The sequence below is a fragment of the Mauremys reevesii genome, linkage group 27 (genome assembly GCF_016161935.1).
Source record: "Mauremys reevesii isolate NIE-2019 linkage group 27, ASM1616193v1, whole genome shotgun sequence".
Classification (NCBI taxonomy): Eukaryota; Metazoa; Chordata; order Testudines; family Geoemydidae; genus Mauremys; species Mauremys reevesii.
The window spans coordinates 9,773,939-9,796,393 of record NC_052649.1 but is presented as its reverse complement, the minus strand read 5'-3'; the positions used below and the strand labels follow the sequence as shown (position 1 = coordinate 9,796,393).

The following is a 22,455-nucleotide window of genomic DNA, read 5'->3' as shown; positions in this document are numbered from 1 at the left end:
CCCTGTCTGGGGCTGCGGGGAGGGACAGCGGGGAGGCGCGATTCTCCGGGACGGGGGGCAGCGGGGCAAGGAGAATCGCCCCTGCAGGGCGCGCAGCTGGCACGCTCCAAGTGACCCGCCTGTGCCCGGCTGCTGGCAGAACCAGCTGATCCCTCCCAGCCCCTCCCATCAGGCTCAGCCCGGCGCTCGTGCGGGCAGAGAAGCGAGGCCCTGCCTGGAGCTGCGGAGCACGCGTGGGAGCTGCAGGGAGCGGCCCAGCTCAGGCCATGTCCGACTATCAGATCTCGGTGGAGGAGCTGAACGACCTGCTGGCTAACGGCAGCGGCTGCTACAGCCTGCCCAGCGCGCACAGCAACGAGGTGGCACCCCGCATCCACGTGGGGAACGCGTGAGTCCGGGGGCGGGAGGCTGCGGCCCAGGCAGTGCCCTCCCGAGCCAGCACAGCTGTGAACGGCTCACACCGGCCCGATCTGAGAGCGGGGGCCTGGCGGCGGCGGAGACCGCGTAAGCCCAGGGTGTGGGGGAAGCTGGGTTGCTGGTGACCCAGGGAGTCCGGCTCCCAATCCACGATCCGAATATTTGTGTGAGAACTCGGGTGGGGCCAGGGGCCTAGGAGGTCGTGGGTAGAGAAGGTCTGTGGGTTCGGGTTATGTGGCCCTTGGACGTTCATGGTAAAGGATCCTGGGAGGGCCTAGGTTGAAGTTAGGGTTGGGTGGGAGAGAGTTCAGAGCTGCAGGGGTGTTTGCTAAAGGGTTCTGGTAGCCCACTGAAGCCCCAGAACTGGGGGATGTTAAAATAAAAGCTGTCCCAGCTGATTCAAGAGTGGGCTAAAAATGGATGAAAAATCTGGCTCACCAAGCTCAGCCCTGAATGAAATGTGACTCTGTCAGCTCGAGCCTTTACCGCCCCCCGGTGCAGCTGTCCTGAGGGTTGCAGTCCAAGTTCTACAGCCCTGTACTCCACAGCAGACACTGCCACAGAAATGGGAGCACGTATTCTGGAGAATGTGTTATTTGCCCAGGAGATGGCTGCTCCTCCTCTTTCTTTTTTTTTCAATTCTCTCAGCTGCTTGGGGGTAGGTTAGGTTGCCAACAACATTCTCCACCCTGTCTGGCAAAATGCCTGGGGCTGTTCCTGTTCTCAGCTGTAAGGTCTTTACATTCTCTCCACCCAGACTGTGGGTTCTATTCTCTGCTCCGCTTCTGACCTACTGAGAGACCTTGGGAAAGTCACTACATTGCTCTGTGCCTCGGTTTCCCATCTCAACCTTTGTCTTATCTGTTTAGACTTAAGATTTTGGGGGCGTGGACTGTCTCTTGGTAGCAAAAGGTGGGGCTGTAGGTGCTAACATAATACAAATAAAAATAAATCTAGGACCTCCACCTTTATCCTAAACACAAAATAAGCTCTGCCTTTGTCCATAAGAACATAAGAATGGCCATACTGGATCAGACCAATGGTCCATCTAGCCCACTATCCTATATTCTGACAGTGGCTGGTGGCATATGCTCCAGGGGGAATGAACAGAACAAGGCAATTTCAGATGCCCCATCCACTGTTGTCCAGTCCTAGCTTCTAGCAATCAGAGGCTTAGGAGCACCAAGAACATGGGGTTGTGTCCCTGCCCATTGTAGCTAATAACCATTGATGGACCTATCCACCACAAATTTATCTAATTCTTTGTTTAACCTAGGTACACTTTTGGCCTTCACAACATCCCCTGGCAGTTTGCTCCATGGGTTGACTGTGCGCTATGTGAAATACTTCTGTATGTTAGTTTTAAAAACGGCTGCCTATTAATTTCATAGGGTGTCCCTGGTTCTTTTGTTATGTGAAGGGGTAAATAACACTTTTTTCACACCATTCATAATTTTATACACCTTTAACGTATTGCATCGGAGTTGTCTCTTTTCTAAGATGAACAGTCCCAGTCTATTTAATCTCTTCTAATATGGAAGCCGTTCCATACCGTTAAGTTTTGTTGCCCTTCTCTGTTCTTTTTCCAATATTAATATATCTTTTTTGAGATGGGGCAGTATTCAAGCTGTTGGCATACCATAGATTTATATTGTGATACTGTGATATTTGCTGTCTTATTATCTTATCTTCTTACCTTTCCTATTGGTTCCCAACATTCTCTTTTTTACTGCTGCTGCACATTGAGCAGATGTTTTCTGGGAAATATCCACACTGACTCCAAGATCTCTTTTTTGAGCTGTGTATATAGTTGGGATTATATTTTTCCAATGTGCATTACTTTGCATTTATCAGTATTGAATTTCATCTGCCATTTTGTTGCCCAGTTTTATGAGATCCCTTTGTTATTCTTCGGAGTCAGCTTTGGACTTACTACAAAAGAGCAGGTTAGACAAACACCTGTCAGAGATAGTCATAAGAACGGCCATACTGGGTCAGACCAAAGGTCCATCTAGCCCAGTATCCTGTCTACTGACAGTGGCCAATGCCAGGTGCCCCAGAGGGAGTGGACCTAACAGGTAATGATCAAGTGATCTCTCTCCTGCCATCCATCTCCACCCTCTGACAAACAGAGGCTAGGGACACCATTCCTTACCCATCCTGGCTAATAGCCATTAATGGATTTAACCTCCATGAATTTATCCAGTTCTCTTTTAAACCCTGTTATAGTCCTAGCCTTCACAACCTCCTCAGGCAAGGAGTTCCACAGGTTTACTGTGCACTGTGTGAAGAACTTTCTTTTATTTGTTTTAAACCTGCTGCCCACTAATTTCATTTGGGCTACATCAGTGGTCTCTAAACTATGGGTTGTGCCCTCCTAGGGGGGCGTGATGGAATGTCCGGGGTGGTGTGGTGGGGCCTGGGCCAGCACCCACGGGTGGTAATGGACTCTTTTTATTCTAGCAGACAAAAGTATAACAAAATCCAGTGGCTGGAAACTGAAGCCACCAAAGTTCAAACTGGAAATAAGATTCACATTTTTAACAATGAGGGCAATGAATCATTGGCACGGATTACCACGAGATGTGGTAGACTTTCCATCCCTTGGAGTCTGTAAATCAGAAATGAATGGCTTTCTAAATGGTGGGCTCTAGTTCAACCACAAGCCATTAAGCTAGATGCAGGAATCATTGAGTGAAATTCTGTGGCTGTATTAGAGGAGGTCAAGCTAGATGATTGTAAAGGTTTCTTCTGGTTCTAAAATCTGTAACATTTTCCTGATGTCTCACGCTGTCCCCAGACCTCTGTATTGCTGTGAACCTCTATCCTAAACTGATGTATTGGATTTTCATTTTGACAGTACTTGTATTGATTGTCATCCTGATAAGGATGTGAGCTTGTCCTGGCCTCTCCTTGAAGTCTTTCTCTCCTTTCTATGCCTTCTCCAGCTCCTTGTCTGTCTTCCACCGTGTCCCAACATTAGCTTCCTTCCCTGCTTCTGTAGTTCTCTCTGCCTTTACCCCTCTGTCTGCCCGACCTCACTCATTACACTACCTGCTGATGTGTGCAGAGGCGGTGAGTTATATGGGCCCGTGGTGCCCATGTTCCAGGAATATTCAGGACCCAGGGAACCGGCACCACCAATGTTTGGGGCCGAGTCTCTCCCCTGGGCCTGCCTGCTGTCCCCACACGCTGCCCCTGGAGTGTCTCCCAGCCCTGCCTGCCACCCCCAGGGAATTTAAAAGGGCCCAGGGGCCCCTGGCTGCCACCATCGGCAGCGCAGTGGGGCTAAGGTGGCTTCCTGCCTGCCCTCGCTCCGCACCACTCCAGGAAGCAGTCAACACACCCCTGTGGCCCTGGGGAGGGGAGTGGGGGGCGGGATGTGTATGTCTGTGCACTGCCCCTACCCTGAGCGCCGACTCCGCAGCTCCCATTGGCCGGGAACTACGGCCAATGGGAGCTGCAGGGGCGGTGCCTGTGGGCAGCGGTGCACCGAGACACCCCCCCCCCCCCCGCCTAGGAGCTGCTGCCAGATGGGTGTGCAGGTTGCTTTTGGGAACCGCCCGAGGTAAGAGCAGCACCCCTCATCCTCTCCTGCATCCCAACCCTCTGCCCCAGCCCAGAGCCCGCACCCCAACTTCCTCAGAAAGCCTGCCCCCCGCACCGACTCCTGCACCCCAGCCCAGAACCCGCACCCCCTCCCGCATCCAAACTCCCTCCCGAGCTTTAGGCAGGTGGGGCGGGGCGGGACTTGGACCCATTCTGGGCACAACCAAAAATTATACAAATCTGCTGCCCCTTGATGTGTGAATACCTTTCATGTATCTACTCCCAGAGCCCATCTGGTTTCATCTCCCGCCATTGTATGGGCATAGAGCCTTCAGCAGGCAAGGCAGCAATAAAATCTCTGTTAGTAGATGCAAGAAATAAACCACAGTCCTACCAAGGTTCTGACTTGACATGTAATTAGTCCACTTTGCTCTAGCACCTGGACAGAATAGGAAATTTGGTACTGATTTGGAGTTGTCTGTTTGGCACATGCTTCTGATAAGTAACATTGAAAAGCAGATCTGCTATGTAGAAGGTGTATGGACTCCACCAGATAGAGCAACAGTTTGGTATAAATCCACTTTACACCCTAATTTCCTGTGTTTTGTATATTGCAAAAGAATATACGTCTTCCCTTTGGTGGGTGATTGTGTGTGGGAGAGGAGGATCTTGTTTTTGGCAGGCTGGTAGAAGCCTAGTTGTTGTAGACATGTCAGTCCCAGGATATTACAGAGACAAGGTGGGTGAGGTAATATCTTGGACCAATGTCTGTTATTGAGAGAGACACGCTTTTGAGCTACACAGAGCTCTTCTTCAGGTCTGGGAAAGGTACTCAGGCCAGGTCTGCGCTACAGACCCATATTGGTATAACGACGTCGCTCATGGGTGTGAAATCCATGCCTTGAGTGACACACTGCATAGACAGCGCTATGTCAACGAGTCGACATAGCTGCCGCAGCTTGTTGTGGTTACAGAGTGGCTAAATAGTGATTTTTACAGTAGTGCAGCTGTATCAGAACAGCCGGGCCACTGTAAGCTCGCTAGTGTAGACATGGCCTAAAGGACTAGCAGCTGCGCTGCTGTAGCACTGTACATGAAGACAAGCCCTCAGAGGCCTGGTCTACACTACGCGTTTAAACCGATTTAACCCTGCACCTGTCCACACAATGAGGCCCTTTATATCGATATAAAGGGCTCTTTAAACCAATTTCTGTACTCCTCCCCGACGAGAGGAGTAGCACTGAAATCGGTATTGCCATGTCGGATTAGGGTTAGTGTGGCTGCAAATCAACGGTATTGGCCTCCGGGCGGTATCCCCCAATGCACCATTGTGACCGCTCTGGAAAGCGATCTGAACTCGGATGCACTGGCCAGGTAGACAGGAAAAGCCCTGCAAACTTTTGAATTTCATTTCCTGTTTGCCCAGTGTGGAGCTCTGATCAGCACGGGTGGCGATGCAGTCCCAAATCCAAAAAGAGCTCCAGCATGGACCGTACGGGGGATACTGGATCTGATTGCTGTACGGGGAGACAAATCTGTTTGATCAGAGCTCCGTTACAGAAGACGAAATGACAAAGCATTTGAAAAAATCTCCAGGCTATGATAGACAGAGGCCACAGCAGGGACTCAGCACAGTGCTGCGTGAGAAGCGTAACGTAAAGCCAAAGAATCAAATGGATGCTCATGGAGGGAGAGAGGGGGTACTGAGGACTCCAGCTATCCCACAGTCCCCGCAGTCTCCAAAAAGCATTTGCGTTCTTGGCTGAGCTCCAAATGCCTGAAGTGTCAAAAACATTTTCCCGGGTGTTTCAGGGTGTATGTCGTCAATTTACACCCTTCTCCCCCCCCCCGCAAAAGAAAAGGGGAAAAAAACGTTTCTCGCCTTTTTTCAATGTCACCCTATGTCTACTGCATGCTGCTGGTAGACGGGGTGCTGCAGCGCCGAACACCAGCATCCCCTTCCCGGTGGCAGATGGTACAATATGACTGCTATCCATCATCAGCAGCAGCCCGTGAGTGCTCCTGGCTGGCCTCGGTGAGCTCGGCCGGCGGCGCCTGGGTAAAAATAGGAATGACTCCCAGTCATTCTCGGCAGACGGTACAGAAGGTTTGGTAACCATCCTCATCATAGCAACTGGGGGCTGAGCTCCATCAGCCCCCCCCACCTTTCATGTCTAAAGAAAAGATTCTGTCCTGCCTGGACTATCATAGCAGCGGGAGGCTACGCTCCTCTTCCCCCCCCCCCCCCAGTTTAATGTTCTGCCTGGACTATCATAGCAGCCGGAGGCTGCCTCCCCCTCATTTTATCTCACTAAAAGTCAGTGTTTCTTATTCTTGCATTCTTTATTACTTCATCACACAAATGGGGGGACACTGCCACGGTAGCCCAGGAGGGTTGGGGGAGGAGGGAAGCAATGGGTGGGGTTGTTGCAGGGGCACCCCCTAGAATGGCATGCAGCTCATCATTTCTGCGGGATCTCTGGGGCTCTGACACGGAGCGGCTGTGCTCTCTGGTTCTCTAGTACACTTGCCCCATATTCTAGGCAGGATTGACTCTATTTTTACACAAAACAGAAAGAAAGGAATGACCCAGGGAGTCATTCCCATTTTTGTCCATGCGCCCCCGGCCGACCTCGGCGAGGCCAGCCAGGAGCACCCATGACAGCAGCAGACGGTACAAAAGGATTGATAACCATCATCGCCAATTTCCAAATGCAAACGGTGCAATAGGGATGGTAATCGTCTCCGCTACCTTGCAAAGGCAAATAAATGCTGCTGTGTAGCACTGCAGTACTGCCTCTGTCAGCAGCATCCAGTACACATACGGTGACAGTGACAAAAGGCAAAACAGGCTCCATGGTTGCCATGCTATGGCGTCTGCCAGGGCAATCCAGGTGAAAAAGGGCACGAAATGATTGTCTGCCGTTGCTTTCACGGAGAAAGGATTGAGTGACGACATTTATCCAGAATCGCCAGCGACACTGTTTTTGCCCCATCATGCATTGGGATCTCAACCCAGAATTCCAATGGGTGGGGGAGACTGCGGGAACTATGGGATAGCTACGGGATAGCTACCCACAGTGCAACGCTCTGGAAATCGACGCTAGCCTCGGTACATGGACGCACACCACTGAATTAATGTGCTTAGTGTGGCCGCGTGCACTCGACTTTATATAATCTGTTTTAAAAAAACGGTTTCTGTAAAATCGGAATAATCCTGTAGTGTAGACATACCCAGAGTGTCACAGCTAAATACAAGATCAAACAGATTGGATAGTCCCTTAGCACATATTCTAGGGGAAGTGACCTGTTAACACCCCTGTAGTCAGAGAACAAAAAGGAGGGGGGTTAGTGGGTTACAGATTGTTGAAATAAGCCATATTTCATTAAATAAAGACTCTGGATTTATTGCTTATTTCAACAATCTGCAACCCACTAACCCCCCTTCTTTTTGTCCTTTGACTACAGGGTGCTAATGGACCACTTCACCTTGAATGGTCCTGTAGTCTAGCATAAGTAGTGAGAATATGTGCTGTTTGATCTTGTATTTAGCTGTGACACCCAGAGCCCTTTCCCAGACAGAAGAAGAGCTCTGTGTAGCTCAAAAGCTTGTCTCTCTCACCAACAGAAGTCGGTCCAGTAAAAGATACTACCTCATACACCTTGTCTCTTTGGGAAGAGTCTTAAAATGTAAAAATTTTGTTTGCATTTTTAAATCTGTGCTGTATATACACCTGGACCGGTGGATAGTGCAGATCAGAAATCGGGGGTGTGGGGAAGAGAGACTGAAGATACTTCCCTTTAAATGGGGATTTCATAATTTCCATAGCAACATGTTGTGATATCACAAAGCTAGGATTATGACTTCACTGCAGGTTCAAACAAAAGGTAGTGCTTGGTTGAGGATGGTACAAGCCCTTATCCAAACATGTGAATCTTCACAGTAGAATTGGGGATTCTGGGAGTTAGTACAAGCTAATGACATTGCATTTATACAGACATTCTCTTTTTTTAATGTCTGCCTTATCATTAAAGTCTCTGTTCAAAATCTATTAAATCATTCAGGAAAGTAACTGTGGAGGACTATGGTATAGCGTGGTTTCTGTGTACGTTTTGTATTGCTCTTATGTAGCAGTACAGAATGTCAGAACGGTGTGAATGTGTTGACAAATGAAAACAGTTATTTATTCTGGTTGTGGAACTGAAAGGTCAGATCTCCAATTATTTTGATAAAATCTTACCCCAAAGTAACTTTCTGGTCTAGTGTCTATTTAACTTATTAAGTCAACCACAATAGCTCATACAAACTATGTCCTGCAAAAAATGTTCTGTTATACAATTGTTATAATTCTAACAGTTCAGGTTGTGTAGCAAGTCCATATGAAGAAATTTTGAGTCATATCTTACATTACAATAGAACCATTTGAGTCTTCATTTTTACTAAGTAACAAATCTAGCTAAGTAGTGGTGCACTGACAGTCTGTGTGAATTGAGATGGCATGAATGGTTTGCATCTTGCTTTTGGCCCTCATGTAATCCTTGTCTCTTGTTCCCTCCTGAGCTGTTGTCAAAGGTACTTTGCAAACATTGCAGCAAGATAGTGCTGGACAGCAGTTCTGGTGAGTCTCATCTTATGCTGGGGTTACGTTCCGCTGTCAGCGCATAAAGCGAAAATCACGTACAATCAAAATTACATTGAGTGTAATGGCGGGCGGAATCACCCGCACTATAGGAACAGTATTTAAATTGTTATTTTTCTCTTTTTTTGTTTTTGCCTACTGTGCAAAGCTGAATTCGCGCATGTTAAATGTGTGTAAGATGAGACTCGCCTGTATGGCAAATGTCTTGCCAAGAAGAATGAAGTGACTTGATTATTTGCTCTGACACTGAAACATCATCTCTGATCTGGATGGATCACTTCCTTTTTGGGATAGAGGGCCTGGTTTATCACTGCCCAGTTGGAGCACTTACAAAAATATTTTTTCCTAGAGCAGACACATCCCTGCAGGGTTTCAAACACAGGGAAATCACAAGCCCAGTGACTGGCATGTGGGCAGCTGGATTCTAACAGATGAATGAAAATATCTAAGCTGGATTCAGAATAAACTTTTGATTGAAACCTACTGGACTATTTCACATCGTGGTATGGCTGTTTTTTCTTGTGAATGAATCATCCAGAGCTAAAAACAGGAGCGGTGTTAGAATATTCAGGGATCTCACTTAGCTCAGAAATTCAGAAAGGTGAGATTAAATTGGAACATAGACAGTGCAATATGAACAATCCCTCTGTTAAGTGACTTAGTGCCAAAGCACTAAATTTTCCATATAATATGGAGTCTTGCAAACGTACCTGAACCCAGCAAATGTTGAGTTCAGGTCTGATTAGGTCTGAAGACAACCCACCACTCCCTGGCTTGGGTCAAGTAATCTCTGATGACCTTCTTTTGCCTGCCGGGTCTATGCGGTGGCAGCTGCGTGTCCCACTCCTGCGGGCCCCCATCTCTTTGCTGCACTGTGGTGTGAGGGGCTGACGAGTTGCAGTGCCATTCTCTCTGCAGCACACACAGTCCAGTGAGGCGGCAGTGGCCAGTTGGAGGGGTCACACATCTGCGGCTGCACTGACCTTATGGGCATGCGGTGGCCAAAGACAGATTGCAGGCATGTGAGCAGAAAGCCCCCACCAGACTGAGCTCCAAGGAGCAGCGCTAATACAGGTTTGGGGGGAAGTATCGAGCTGGGCTTGGGCTGGGTCTGAAAATGAGATGACTCAACACTCTCGGGCTTGGGTCATGTTTGGGTGGGCTGTGGGTCTAGTTGAGTTCAGGTCGGGCTTTAAAATTAGGCCTGAACAGACCTCGAATATAATAGATGAAGGAAATAATTGATGAAAACACAAAGATAAAACAGCAAAGGATAATAACTAAAAAGCATGTCCAGACAGTCCTGACCATTCAGGCAGGACCAGTTCCTCAAAACAGAGGCTCAAAGCAAAGGGTAAACACTATTCACAGGTTACTGACCAGTACAATTATATATTTTTCAGATAATAATGCAGCAGAATAATTCAAAATACAGCATGAAATCTAAACCAGCTTCTGTGATTATGGAATTTTTCTAGATCATCCTCAATCTATGGAACAAATTTCAACGTTTTCCTCATGTTAACACTGTTTTGAAGTACGTCACAGAAAATAATTGTTTCTGACTATCTAGTACCAATGAATCATAAATTCCTATCTGAATAGCATTACAAAAGAACAGGGCATGTTTAAGGCTTTCCCAATGCCTGTATTAATGTCTGAGAGCCAGACTTCCTGTATCTTAAGGCTACAGGATATTAATGTGGATGTGATTAGAGCCCTGTGCAGATACAACATTTGTATCTGCATCCGTCCGAGATCAGCAAACATGGTTCGTGGATGGATATAAAGCAGATATGTGCAGATTTGCAGGCATCTAGATGTTAGGGGTTTTTTTTTACTTGCAGTGAGCTGCAGTCAATAATCTTAATACACAATTCTCAAATGTATCCAAAGCATTTTAAAGAGTAACACTCAGAGTCAGGCTGGGAGCAGACACTGGGATGTTATGGCATAAAAAAGTAAATGCACAGAACACTCTTCCGCCTATTGGTTTGTGTGTTTGCATTTCCCCCTCATCTGGCCCTGTGCTGACATGGGCCATTTATCTTTTTTTTTTCTTCTTCTTCCTTTCCTTTTTTACTGCCGAAATCGGTGTCCTGTGAAAATAGCTGTTCTGTCAAAAAGCAAGCAAATCTTGCATATGTAACAGCATCACTTCTGCCCTGCTGGCAGAGAAACTCTGTTGTATTTCAAACTGTTTTGGAAACCTATAAGCACCTCAAGCCACATCTCCAGAATATATATTTGGTAACAAGATCTTGCTAAGGAAATCTGAGTCTGGTTCGTGGTGCCCATCTGAGTGGGGGAATTTTAGAAAGTACTTGTTCCTTCATGAGGAACTGGAAGTACACTTCAGTTTAGCCTGCATTTGTCCTATGTAGGAAGTGCATGTATTTGGGCCTGTCATCCCACGGCAATAGATAAATGAGTTGCTAATGGCTGCCCACTAATTATAGGGCACTTAATCTTTTGTTGGTGTCTTGCTCACATGATTAAGCTGTTGGTAGAGGTGTTGAGAAGAAAATTGACGTGTTTGAATATCCCAGTAAGAATTGAGTTGTGCTGTCACTGAGGATACTGGTAGGCAGGATGGAGAAATTATTAGTGAATTCTGTCTTGTAGCAAGGCTTGAACTATAACTCTATTTGTTGCGTTGGCTGGCTGCATGAGTGATGTTGCATTGCAGTCTTACTTAAGACTATTTACCATTAACAGCTGCCATATGTGTCTTTAGGACTGGAATTTTATGGAAGGTTAAAAGTGATCTGTGGTAGGAAGAAAGACACACTCGGGTAACAGCTGTACTAATATTACAGGGGCAGAATGGGGAGAGTTCTATATTCAGAGCAGATAAGATTCCATGAGCTTCTTAGGGGAAAAGCAGCCGATCCTGCTTTCCTTTCCCAGAGACCATCTCCTTGCTCTGTTTCTCAGGAGCCAGTGTTTGAGGGTGATACAATGAAACTGAAATGTAAGAAGTGGGATTTTCTGGGACTGTTTGAAAATGGAATTATTTGTTCTACAATAAGCAGAGGCCAAGCTTTGCTCTGTGCTTCCACTAAGTGTACTGGATAAGAACCTTAGGTATAACTCTATGAAACTCATTTACTGTGTAAGGAATAGAGACCAGTCTCTAGTGTTATTGATGACCGAGTCTGTGGTTCCCAGACACAGGAGTTCCTACTGTCCTTAAAGCTCTCTTATTCCTTCAAAACCCAGAGGACTTCCAGCAATACAAATGTCAGATATGAGAAGAAAGGACAAGGCATACACTACAGAATGAACGTTTTTCCTTTTGGCCTTGTTTTTATAGCATTTACTGTTCTGTTCCAAGTAGAATTCCCCTGGCATTGAGGCTCATCCCCTGGCACAGCTGTTATCCTGCCAGACAGAAAATTAGCCAACTTTTGTTTGGCTAATAGATGAAAGTCCTTAAGATGATTTGGCGCATTGCCATGATTATTGGGTACACATGGCAGAACATGTAGAAAATTTGCTCATACAAGAGGATTTGTCTGCAGTGTGCACTCGTACTGAAAAAGGGGAACAGTCACAGGGGAAATGGAGAAGGTTTATATGTTCATTCTCTAACATTTTGTTATGTGGTAACTGTGAGCTAATTTCTGCAGAACCTCCAAGTCCAGAGTGTGGGTTCAGTTTGGGTACAATTTACTAATTCAGATTTTATTTATATATTTAGATTTCTGATAAAAAGGCGTCCATCCAAAAGCTGTGGGCACCTTGCCAAAACTTAGAAACCCATCAAAAAATATACAGCACATATGCTTATCTAAAGCTCAACCACTATTAAAATCTCTTGAGTCTGCTAAATGGGGTTGGAGCTCTTGAGAGAAGCAGCTTTCCCATAAGATTTGTGCTTCCAGATCCAGCTGGAAACATGGTGAAAGCTGATTTTTCACCGTAGTTCAGCTCTTCTGGTTCCAGTCCTGGAAAAATGGGGCAGGTGAGTAGGGGAGTTCTCTGAAAGGTTCAGACCCCTGAAAGTTTGGTTTGATTTTGTTTCCAAAAGCAGGTGAAGATTTGGGATGGAGGATGCTGGTGGTTTCTGTTTCCTTTGAACTACTTTGCCTATTCTGAATATAAATTCTAATGCAGAGAGCAGAGCACTGTTGTGATAGATTCATGGTTGCCTGTGTTGCTGTGCAGATCGGCTTTTGCCATTTGTACCAACCGGAGTTTTTTTAGGTCATGTGTCTTCATTCCTACATTTAATGCATTGTGATAATCAAGCCTGGAGGGCATGAACACATTTATCATCATGCCCAGGTCTGTACCCGATAGGAGGAGTGCAGTCTTCTGGCCAGTTGCAGATGGAAATGTTTTTTTGTTTTGGGGGTTGTTAGGGGTTTTTTCTGGCCAGCATGGGTTTTTTGGTACACCTCTACCCCGATATAACATGAATTTGGATATAACATGGTAAAACAGTGCTGGGGGCGGGGGGGGCTGCACACTTTGGCAGATCAAAGCAAGTTCGATATAACGCGGTTTCACCTATAACGCGGTGAGATTTTTTTGTCTCCCGAGGACAGCGTTATATTGGGGTAAAGGTGTATCTGATAGAATTGAGGAGTCTGAAGGGACCTGTAAGCTGTGGGCCAACTTTTACAATGTATGTACAATGAGGCAAGTACCGGTACTTCAAAATATTTCCATTTTCCTAAAGTTATAGCCTCCCTTTTGCTTGGGTTCATCTTTTGCCAGATGCTGATTTCAGCTGAGACTGAGAGCAGGGAGCTAGCTGTTTAATACTGGCACTGCAGCACGTGTTGTCACACCAGCTCTCAGTAGCTTCATGGATATTGAATAACACGGAGCAAGGATTGAACTTCTTGTGATTCTGTAGGCGAGGCCTTTGGAGGTGGAGGAACAATTACCCAGAACAACCCCCTGAGTTTGTTCAGTCTGAGAGGAAGGACCTAAGCCATTTCAAGGTGTTTTCATTCACCCCTGCATGTTCTTGGAGGTAGGTCGAGGGTATTTGGCAATCAACAGTATCAGATGCCAGAGAGGATGAGTGTGAATGGAATTCCCTTGCCTGTGGGCCATCCACTAGAGCAGGGGTGGGGAACCTTTTTTCTATCACGGGCTGTTGACCCACATAAAAAAATCAATCGCAGGCCACATGCAAGTAAAAAGCAACTTAATTTAGGGGTTTTTTTAGAGAGAGAAATATAAACCATTCAACTTACCCGCCCGAGGCTTCCCCCCACAGTGGAGCAAGCCAGCACTCGTGGCTCCAGCCCCACGGGGGGGCATGAGGGGAGGGCACTGAGACTTGCCGCGGGCCGCATGAAATTAAGCAACAGGGCGGATCCAGCCCATGGACCGTAGGTTCCCCACCTTAGCCCTAGAGCAACATGTTCTATCTCTGTACTGTGTCCTGGCCTGAAGCCTGGCAGGGGGATCCAGGATGCTGGCAGCTGGTGCTGTAGGCTGTTTTTAACTGTTTCTCGATTATCTTGTGTAGAAAAAGGCTAAACAAGGAGCAGTGACTTGCAAGGCCTCCTTCATAACATCCGTGATGGTTTCTTAGTACTGCTCAGACTTACATATTTTAGAGAGAGTGGTGGATTCCTCTTGTCGCAGAAGGTATTGACAGCCTCTGGGGTCCCAGATATTCTCTACTCACCCTCTGCCAAGGAAGGCAGGGCTCAGTCACCGGTGGTGACCATGGTAGCTCGCAGTACATATGTGACTACAGCCTGTGTGAACAGGCTAAAAATATGATAAACTTTTGAGATAAAAATCTGTAGGAGGCTCACTGGTGAGTGCAGTGTTGAGTAACTATCCTGTTGGGATCCAAGCCCACTGCTAAAGGACCTCCCCCCAGCCTAAGGGGAGGATCCACAGGACCTGGAAGCCAAGTGATTCCAGGGGACAGCTAATGAAATAACAGGGACCGGAGTAGCAATATCCTTGAGAACTTGTGGAGGATGGGAAGGGGCAAATCTAGTACCTAGCTATAAAAAAGGAGAATAAGGACAACCCAGGGAATTACAGACCAGTCAGCTTCACTTCGGTATCTGGAAAGATAATGGAGCAAAGAATCAAACCCATCAGTTTGTAAGCACCTAGAAGATAAAAAGGTGATAACAATCAATGCGTTATAAAGAGGAGGGTGATAAATTAATTCTCCTTAAGCGCTGAGGACAGGACAAGAAGTAGTCTTAAATTGCAGCAAAGAAGATTTAGATTGGACATTAGGAAAAACTTTCTAACTTGAGTAGTTAAGTACTGGAACAAATTACCAAGGGAGGTTGTCTAACCTGTTCTTAAAAATTTTCAATGATGGAGATTCCACAAACACCTCTCGGGGATGGGTCTAGGTAATACCGAGTCCTGCCTCAGTGCAGGGGACTGCACTAGATGATCCATTCAGTCCTACATTTCTGTAATTCTGTGGGCAGCAGGGGGCTTTGTTATAGATTCTGAGGGCACTTGAAAATACTGAGCGTTTGGCCTCTTTTTATGTGATTTGCTAAGCCCCAATTGTTTTCTTGATACTTCTTACTTTCCAGGTTCATAGCCAAGAATATCATGAGGTTGCAGCGCCTGGGCATAACCCACATCCTGAATGCAGCAGAGGGAAAATCCTTCATGCATGTGAACACTAATGCAGAGTTCTACGAAGGCACAGGCATCACCTACCATGGCATTAAGGCTAATGACACCCAAGAATTTAACCTCAGTTGCTATTTTGAGGAGGCAGCTGACTTTATTGACAGTGCGCTGTCCCAGAAAGATGGTAAGGCATCTCCAAGAGTTTCTCTGCCCTGTTTTCTAGCCAGTATGTGAATTTACTGACCATTTGTTTCATGGTTTGAAATATTCCTTTTTTCTTTCCTCAGTTTTTCAGTGGAACAGAAACCAAAGCATTCAGATCAGGACTTAGACTTCTTGGTGAGGAGTTTAGGGCACTTGAATATACAATGTAGAATTTACTGTCTGTGAACAGAGCCCCTCAATGTATGAAACAATGGAAAACTGCCATAGCAGTGGGTAATTTGGGGAGAGTAAAACAGCTGGTGCATCTTAGCAATGAAAGTGTCAAGGAAAAATCATATTGGAAATGCTATGCTAGGAAGAGAGGCTTTAATATTTCCTGAACATATTAGTGGATCAGAATGGAAAATCTGGAAAGTAACGCAGGACCCAAACACTAATTCAAGACAGTAAAAATAATAAATCAGAGTCAGGAAGGACATTGTAAAATGCAACACTCAGCTTGCAACACAAGCTAATATTAGAGATGCAGATTAAATGCAAATAACACATGCAAGAGTGGATAATTTCTTAGCATAGGGTAGAGGTAGTCAATAGGTGGACTGCAGGCCAAATCTGCACCACAAGATGCTTTGGAACAGACCACATAATCTTTTTATTTACTTGTTATCGTTATTGTTGTTATTTTTATATTATTTTCTCTGGAGTCTGGACATTGAGTATACCTTGACCAAGAAATTTGGATCTTGACAAAAATTAATTGATTACCCCTGTCATAGGGCACCTATGTATTTTTGAAAATCCCACTAGGCATCTAAATATCTTTAAATACCTGGCCCCTATTGTTTGTGAGTATCTAAACCCCACTCTCTCAGTGGTTAGGGTTAGGGTTTGTCTGTTTGTCAGAGGGTGGACATGGATGGCAGGAGAGAGATCACTTGATCATTACCTGTTCTGTTCACTCCCTCTGGAACACCTGACATTGGCCACTGTCGGTAGACAGGATACTGGGCTGTATGGACCTTTGATCTGACCCAGTATGGCTGTTCTTATGTTAGGAGTTCACTTAGCAGGGGTAGAGGGTATATTATATTTTATATGATTGTGAAGGAAGTCTCCCTTTTTTAAAAGAGTATTTTATTATTGCATCATAAGCCCCCGTGCATTTGAGCATGGCTTTTTCTTTATTCAATATCCTGACAGTGGGCATAAGTTTTCACAGTCTCTTGAAACAAATGCAACTAAAATCAGTTAAATTATGATCCATAGGTTTCATCCATCAGTCCATTCTGAGCAGCTGTTTCCTCTGTCAACAGCTCTATTTGCACAAGGCTCAGAGGGAATATCCTTGGGGTTTTTTACCCCTCCATGTGGCAGCTACAGCAGTTGCCTACATTGAATATTGATATTAGGAAGGTATTCCATTTATTTTGCTGACTTTTTTGCAATAAAAGTTGTTTTTTGAAAAAATCTAATTCTGCTGTGTTCAATGCTTTTCATTTAATCTCTTTTCCCCCTGCAAATTCTATTCTGTTTCCCTCAGCTGGAAATGAGGAGTCATACCAGTATTTTCCCAATTGGGTCCTTTCTCACAGATTAATTAACAGTTTTCTACATTGAACATCATTTTCTGTCTGCACCCCATTCACCAAAACAGGCAAACCTTTTAGGATTTGATTAATTCTTCCTCTGTTGTTTACTTGGTCATCTTTAGATGTAGCATGAATGCTCAGAAAGTAGGACAGCAGATAAGGACCAAAAACTCCAGCTCGAAGGCAGCAGGTTTTATGCGTGTCGGGGAACCACTGACATTTTCAGATGTTTTAACACAACTGACTCAGTGCTGCTTCTTTCTCCTCTGGGGTCTCCTTCATATGTAACTGAGGTGGAAACGATAGCAGGGGAGTCTGAAGAGGTTACACGACAGGCAGAAATCTTAGGGAATTCAAGGTTTGGTTTTTTTTCAAGGCCCCCATTTTAACAGTAATAAAAACCCAACAATGACCCAGTCGGCTCCTAGTGAACCGTGCAAGGAAAGTGAGTTCGTAACTAAGGAGGAGGAGGGAGGGTAGCTGTCTTGACTGTGCATGCCCTTAGAACGCCCTGCTCATTGCTTTACTCGTCATGGGGCCAGATGTGACGTGAGATGTATCAGCTTACTCTTTTGTGGGCTACATTTGGAGATGGCATGTAGGATTTGGTGTAAATTACACAGTCCAAGATTCTGTAATATACACATAAGGGGGTGGTACAGCAGAAGGTATAAATTACACCAATTGAGACAGCCTCTAGACAGACGTGAATTTGGGCCATCTGTACAATTTCCTTATCAGGAGAAGATTATAGACTTTACCAAGGCCGCAGTGCTTGTACAGAGGGCAGGGTTAATCTACTCCAGAGTTGAATGTTACAGCCCTTAGTATGAGTGAAATTGTAAGTTTGTTCAGTGCTTTGAAGGTATAAAGCAAGTTGAGTGCTGAGTAATCCAAAAGACTCTGCAGAAGGTATTGTAGTAGCTCCAGTGTTTCTGAACAAGAAGAAATGGAATGGTAACTGGGAATTGGTGTAGCAGCTCCTCTGATTAAACATTTCTTTGGGACTCTATTAAAGAGAGAGGGAAAGGGTGACAATTTCCCATGCTGGTTCCAAACACTGTCACTGGTCAGCGTATCAGAACAGTAGATAAAAGCTGTCTCTGGTTTGAATAAACCGACTGCTGCTTGGGTAAAAGACACAACGCCTGAGTCATGAGATTTTTAGCTCTGAGAACTCTGACTTCAGATGGATTATCTGGTTATGGTATGTGCCCCCTGGAATTTCTGCTGCACCAAATTATCTTAAACATTTTCAAATGGAAGTTCTGGTATAATATTAGATACCTTGCTGTTCCACAGAGTCCCAGGAAAACTTGCTGCAATGCTGCAAAGCAAAGCTTGTAACATGGGCCTCCTCTGTACTGAAATCTTAGACGTCCAGAGTGCAGTAGTTCAGCTTGTGCTTCTCGTCAGCTCATTATTTCTACTTACCTTATATTTCTTCACATGCTCCCAATGACTTTCTCAGCCCACATCTGAACAGCTGAAAAGTCTTTTGCAGAGGGGGAGAGAGAACTCTTTCTAGGATGTCCAGGGGCATCTGCCTTTGGCATATTTTTCTTTTTTTGGGAGGGGGTTAGGGGATTGGTCAATCTGATGAATTCCAAAAGCAAGAACTTACCTCTTCCTAGTAGTGTTGTGAGCCAGGGAAACAGGCCTGCCCTGGGAAGGAGAGTTTAGGAGGTCCAGGCAGTTGGGGTGAACTGTAGTAGAGGCACGGAAGTCCTGCTACACCTGCTCAGTTTGGATGGTGCTCACAGGAATGTGGATAATAGTGACAAAATTACTCTGAATTTTCAGTGATTTGTCAGTGCCCTTGTTAATTCCGATAGGGCTCCTTAAGTCTCAGGTACTGTTATGCCACTTCTGACCTGCCTGTCTAGTTATTATGCAAAAGATAATAGACTTTTAGCTAGGCTAAAGGTCCATTCCAGTTATTAAATAAATCAATTGTTAAAATTATTTGTATTGTATGGTAGTGCCGGGAGTTCATTGGCTTCACTCCCCTTCCTTTTTCAGAAAGGTCACCAGCCTCTCCTTCATTCCTGTAGCGATAGTGATAACTTTTCTCCAATACTGCAATGATGAGCAAAGATGGAAAGGGAAGTGGCACCAAGTTCCATTAATAAATATTATAGACATAAAGGAGAGTGGTTAGGAGATCAGCCATTAAATTAACACAAAGGTTGTAATGCTGATGTTCCTACAAAATTATCTCAAGGATCTCAATAGCCCAAGGCAAATATGCTAAGACCCTTTTCTCTGCTGCAGTTCACAGTAACTGGCGTTCATGAGAGAAATGTGTGACTCCTCTGTCCTCTTGCCTCTACAGTGGGTTTGTTGGGGTCAGCGTCTCCCCTGTGTTTAGGGAGAGGTTCTGTCTTTGGAAACATGGGCCAGTGAGTAGTCACATGACAGCAAACCAGCTTGGGCCAGATTTCAAACAGGGAGAATGGTGGTGATATTTTATTTAATTTCTTATTGGTTATTTATCTACAGCTCATTTACCACAAACAGCTGGAGTAATAGCATTCAGAATCCTGTATCAGTCAGCTGGCCGCATTCTGTTTGCTCTTGGTGCAGGTATGTTTTCTAACTGGGTTCTGCTGGCTATTGGTGCTGCATTGTCAGCACTTTCATTTGTATCCTGTATGCTGAATGAGCAGCTTCTCTAAAACGAGAGCGCTTACATGCTAATGTGACTTCAGAAGCAGAGACCTGGCAGTAGCAGAGAAAGGTGTAACTGAGGTAGAGACATAGGAAGTGCTAGGATTACAGCGTAAAGGATGTGTATCTTGCTTTGTGAAATGTGTTGTATCCAAACAACAACCAAGTGTCTGTTTATCCCATGCATCTGAAGTCTTGCATACTTTTAATTCTGTGGTTTTAATTTCTCTACCACATTGGTCCTTCTGCAGAAAATGAAGTTAGGGAGTGCTGCAGGCTGCTAACCTTATTCTAGACCGAAAGATTGCAGGAGCTTAGCAAATGGAAGGAGTCCAATTCTTCTCTCTTTGGAAACAAATATGATATTTTCTGCTTTAATTTTTACAGGTGTTTGTTATGTGTAATTGTTTTGCAGTTTGCTGGATGATGGCATGGCTGCTTATACAGTATCTGTCTTCTAGCTGAGCCATTCAAAATTCAGTCATTGGGCTGCTGAAGGACCAATGTTACTCTGTTCATTCATCCTTCCATCAAAGGTGTTTCTGTAGCGCTTCCCACGATAGTCTCAGTTATAATCTGTTGTTTTCTGTATGTTCTGTCTGTACAGGCCGGGTCTTTGTGCACTGCCGGGAAGGCTACAGTCGCTCCCCAACACTGGTCATTGCTTATCTCATGCTTCGCCAGAACATGGATGTCAAGTCTGCAGTGAGCGCCGTCCGGCAGAAGCGGGAGATTGGGCCCAATGATGGCTTCCTGAAGCAGCTCTGCCAACTCAATGAGAGATTAGTGAAGGAGGGCAAACTGAAGCCCTAAACCGAGGAGCTGCGTTTTCTCAGAGGGGCTCTCCCGACTGTCCAGGGGTGCACGTGAAGTGCTTTAGATACCCAAACTTCAACTGCTAGGCTAGGTCATGCGATGTGAGGGAGGCAGAGTCCCTTCTTGTCTAGTGAAAGTATCTTCCACATGTCTGGGTCTGCCCTTTAAAATAGCACAAAGCTCCATCACTCCTAGGAGTTGTTGCACTAAAGAAAGCTCTTTAGAGGGATAATTCCAACAACCTATCAGCTGTCATCACGTGTTTGTTTCAGAGCCCACTGGAGGGCCCATGACGTACGTGCTTCGCATTGACTTTGGATGTCGTTTATTTAAGCTTCATGTTCTTGAATCCCACCAGTGCAACTCAGCCGCATGGGTGCCCAAGAGCAGAAACGCACCTCCCTTCACTTGCTTTTAATTGAAGTACTGGATTTTTAAAAGTGTATCTCACAAACTCACAGGTGCCTAAAGTCTGAGTATAGGAGCTTGCAAAGATAGAGAAGTATATATGCAAATACACAGATGCACTCACCCCTATTAGTGTGTATAGCTTTGTGTGTGGTATGGATATATACAATACAGTATACATACAGGGCTTGAGTGGGGCAGTAAAGCCATCCAGAGTCTGATGTTAATACAAGTACCCGTGTAAATAGAGTTTGTATATCTGTTGTTTGTGTTTATTATTAAGTAGAAACAAAAATGCTGTATTTTTTTCATCTTAAAATTTAGAGGGAAAAGTAAAATATAGAGAGCCAGTATCAAAGGAAAGAATCGAATGTGAGGAGCAGAGAATGGGAGTGCTCAGGTATGTTGATACTTGGTGTGGTATGAAAACCTGAACAGAAGACACACACAATGTGAACTTGCTGCTCATGAGGGATTTTAGTGAATTTCAGGTTCTTTTTTCTTTAACCTCATTATTATTTATATTGACCCTGGAAAGCTTGAACCTGAACTCTTTCTCCTCACTGAAATATTTTCCCTTCAAGAAGCACACACTCTAATTGCAATAGTAAGATGCCCGTTGTAAGGGACAGCACATTCTGGCTTGAAGTAGGATTGCACTGTTTGTGTCTAAAGAGAAATGAGCCTGTTGCCCATCACATGGGCATGGCAAACATTTACTTCCAAGTGGCTGATATCTTGGTCTCTCTTAGACGCTGCCCCATTGAGTCACTGCAGTGTCTGGAGTGTGAGCTGCTTCGTTTACAGTGTGTCTGTTGGCTGAGTGTGCAAACATAACTTTAAAGGCTTGCAAAGTGCTGTACATTACTCAGGGCCTCACTGGTGCACCCCCAGAATTGTTGGTAATGCCATCAGAACCCTGCATATACTTGTTCAGTTTTTCTGTGTGATTTTATGTATTTAAAGGATAACATTTGAACAAGAAAAGCTCTTATATTATTGATGCACACAGTGCCCAGCACTAGGTTGTTCTTTTTGTGTGTTCGATTTTTTTAACCGTGTGTCATTTCCTGATCTATTTTTATTTTAATATTTCGTACACTTAGTTTGGTTTCAAGAAAGATGTGGGTTGGGTCACTTGCCCTATGACTCCATATGTGACTTCTCTAGTCAAAAATGGCTTGCTTCAGTTTCTTTGCATAGGATAGGGATAGCCAAACAAATAGTCCAGCTAGCCCCCTACCCTGTCTTTGTCAGCGGCTAGTACCAGATGCTTCCACAGAAAAATGCCCTCATAATGGATAATTATGGAAGAATCAGCACATGGAATTCAGTACATACTTACTATCTACTGAATCCTGTGCATTTAGTGATTGGCATGTGTCCTGAAGCAGGAGCGTTTACATCCTTTATAGAATTTTATCATATCTAATGCATTTGGGGATACTTTTCACTATCAGTATAAATGTCTGATTTTTAAAAAACCTTGACTTTCATATATTGTAGTAGTGAGTTTCACAGGTTAATTATGTTTGTGTAAAAGTCTTTCCTGTTGATCAGATTTTTAAATCTATTGCTTTTTAATTTCCTTGGTTGCCCATTTTTCTGGTATTATG

The 22,455-nt window shown here is 45.0% G+C and overlaps 1 protein-coding gene across 9 annotated transcripts; it reads left to right on the top strand.

The window, feature by feature from the left end:
- The first annotated feature begins 3 nt into the window (after positions 1-3).
- Positions 4-21,449, top strand: DUSP3 (dual specificity phosphatase 3). Of its 9 annotated transcripts, none has more exons than XM_039516432.1 (5): positions 4-388; positions 13,474-13,593; positions 15,149-15,375; positions 19,448-19,531; positions 20,223-21,449. In XM_039516432.1, exons 1-5 carry the CDS (start codon positions 267-269, stop codon positions 20,426-20,428), a joined length of 759 nt encoding a protein of 252 aa, XP_039372366.1. In that variant the 5' UTR covers positions 4-266; the 3' UTR covers positions 20,429-21,449. The 9 variants fall into 9 exon arrangements, with proteins under 9 accessions (XP_039372366.1, XP_039372371.1, XP_039372368.1 ...); XM_039516437.1 differs by lacking the exons at positions 19,448-19,531; positions 20,223-21,449 and adding exons at positions 15,479-15,530; positions 16,623-16,690; XM_039516438.1 differs by having other exon boundaries at positions 247-359.
- The last annotated feature ends 1,006 nt before the right edge of the window (positions 21,450-22,455 follow it).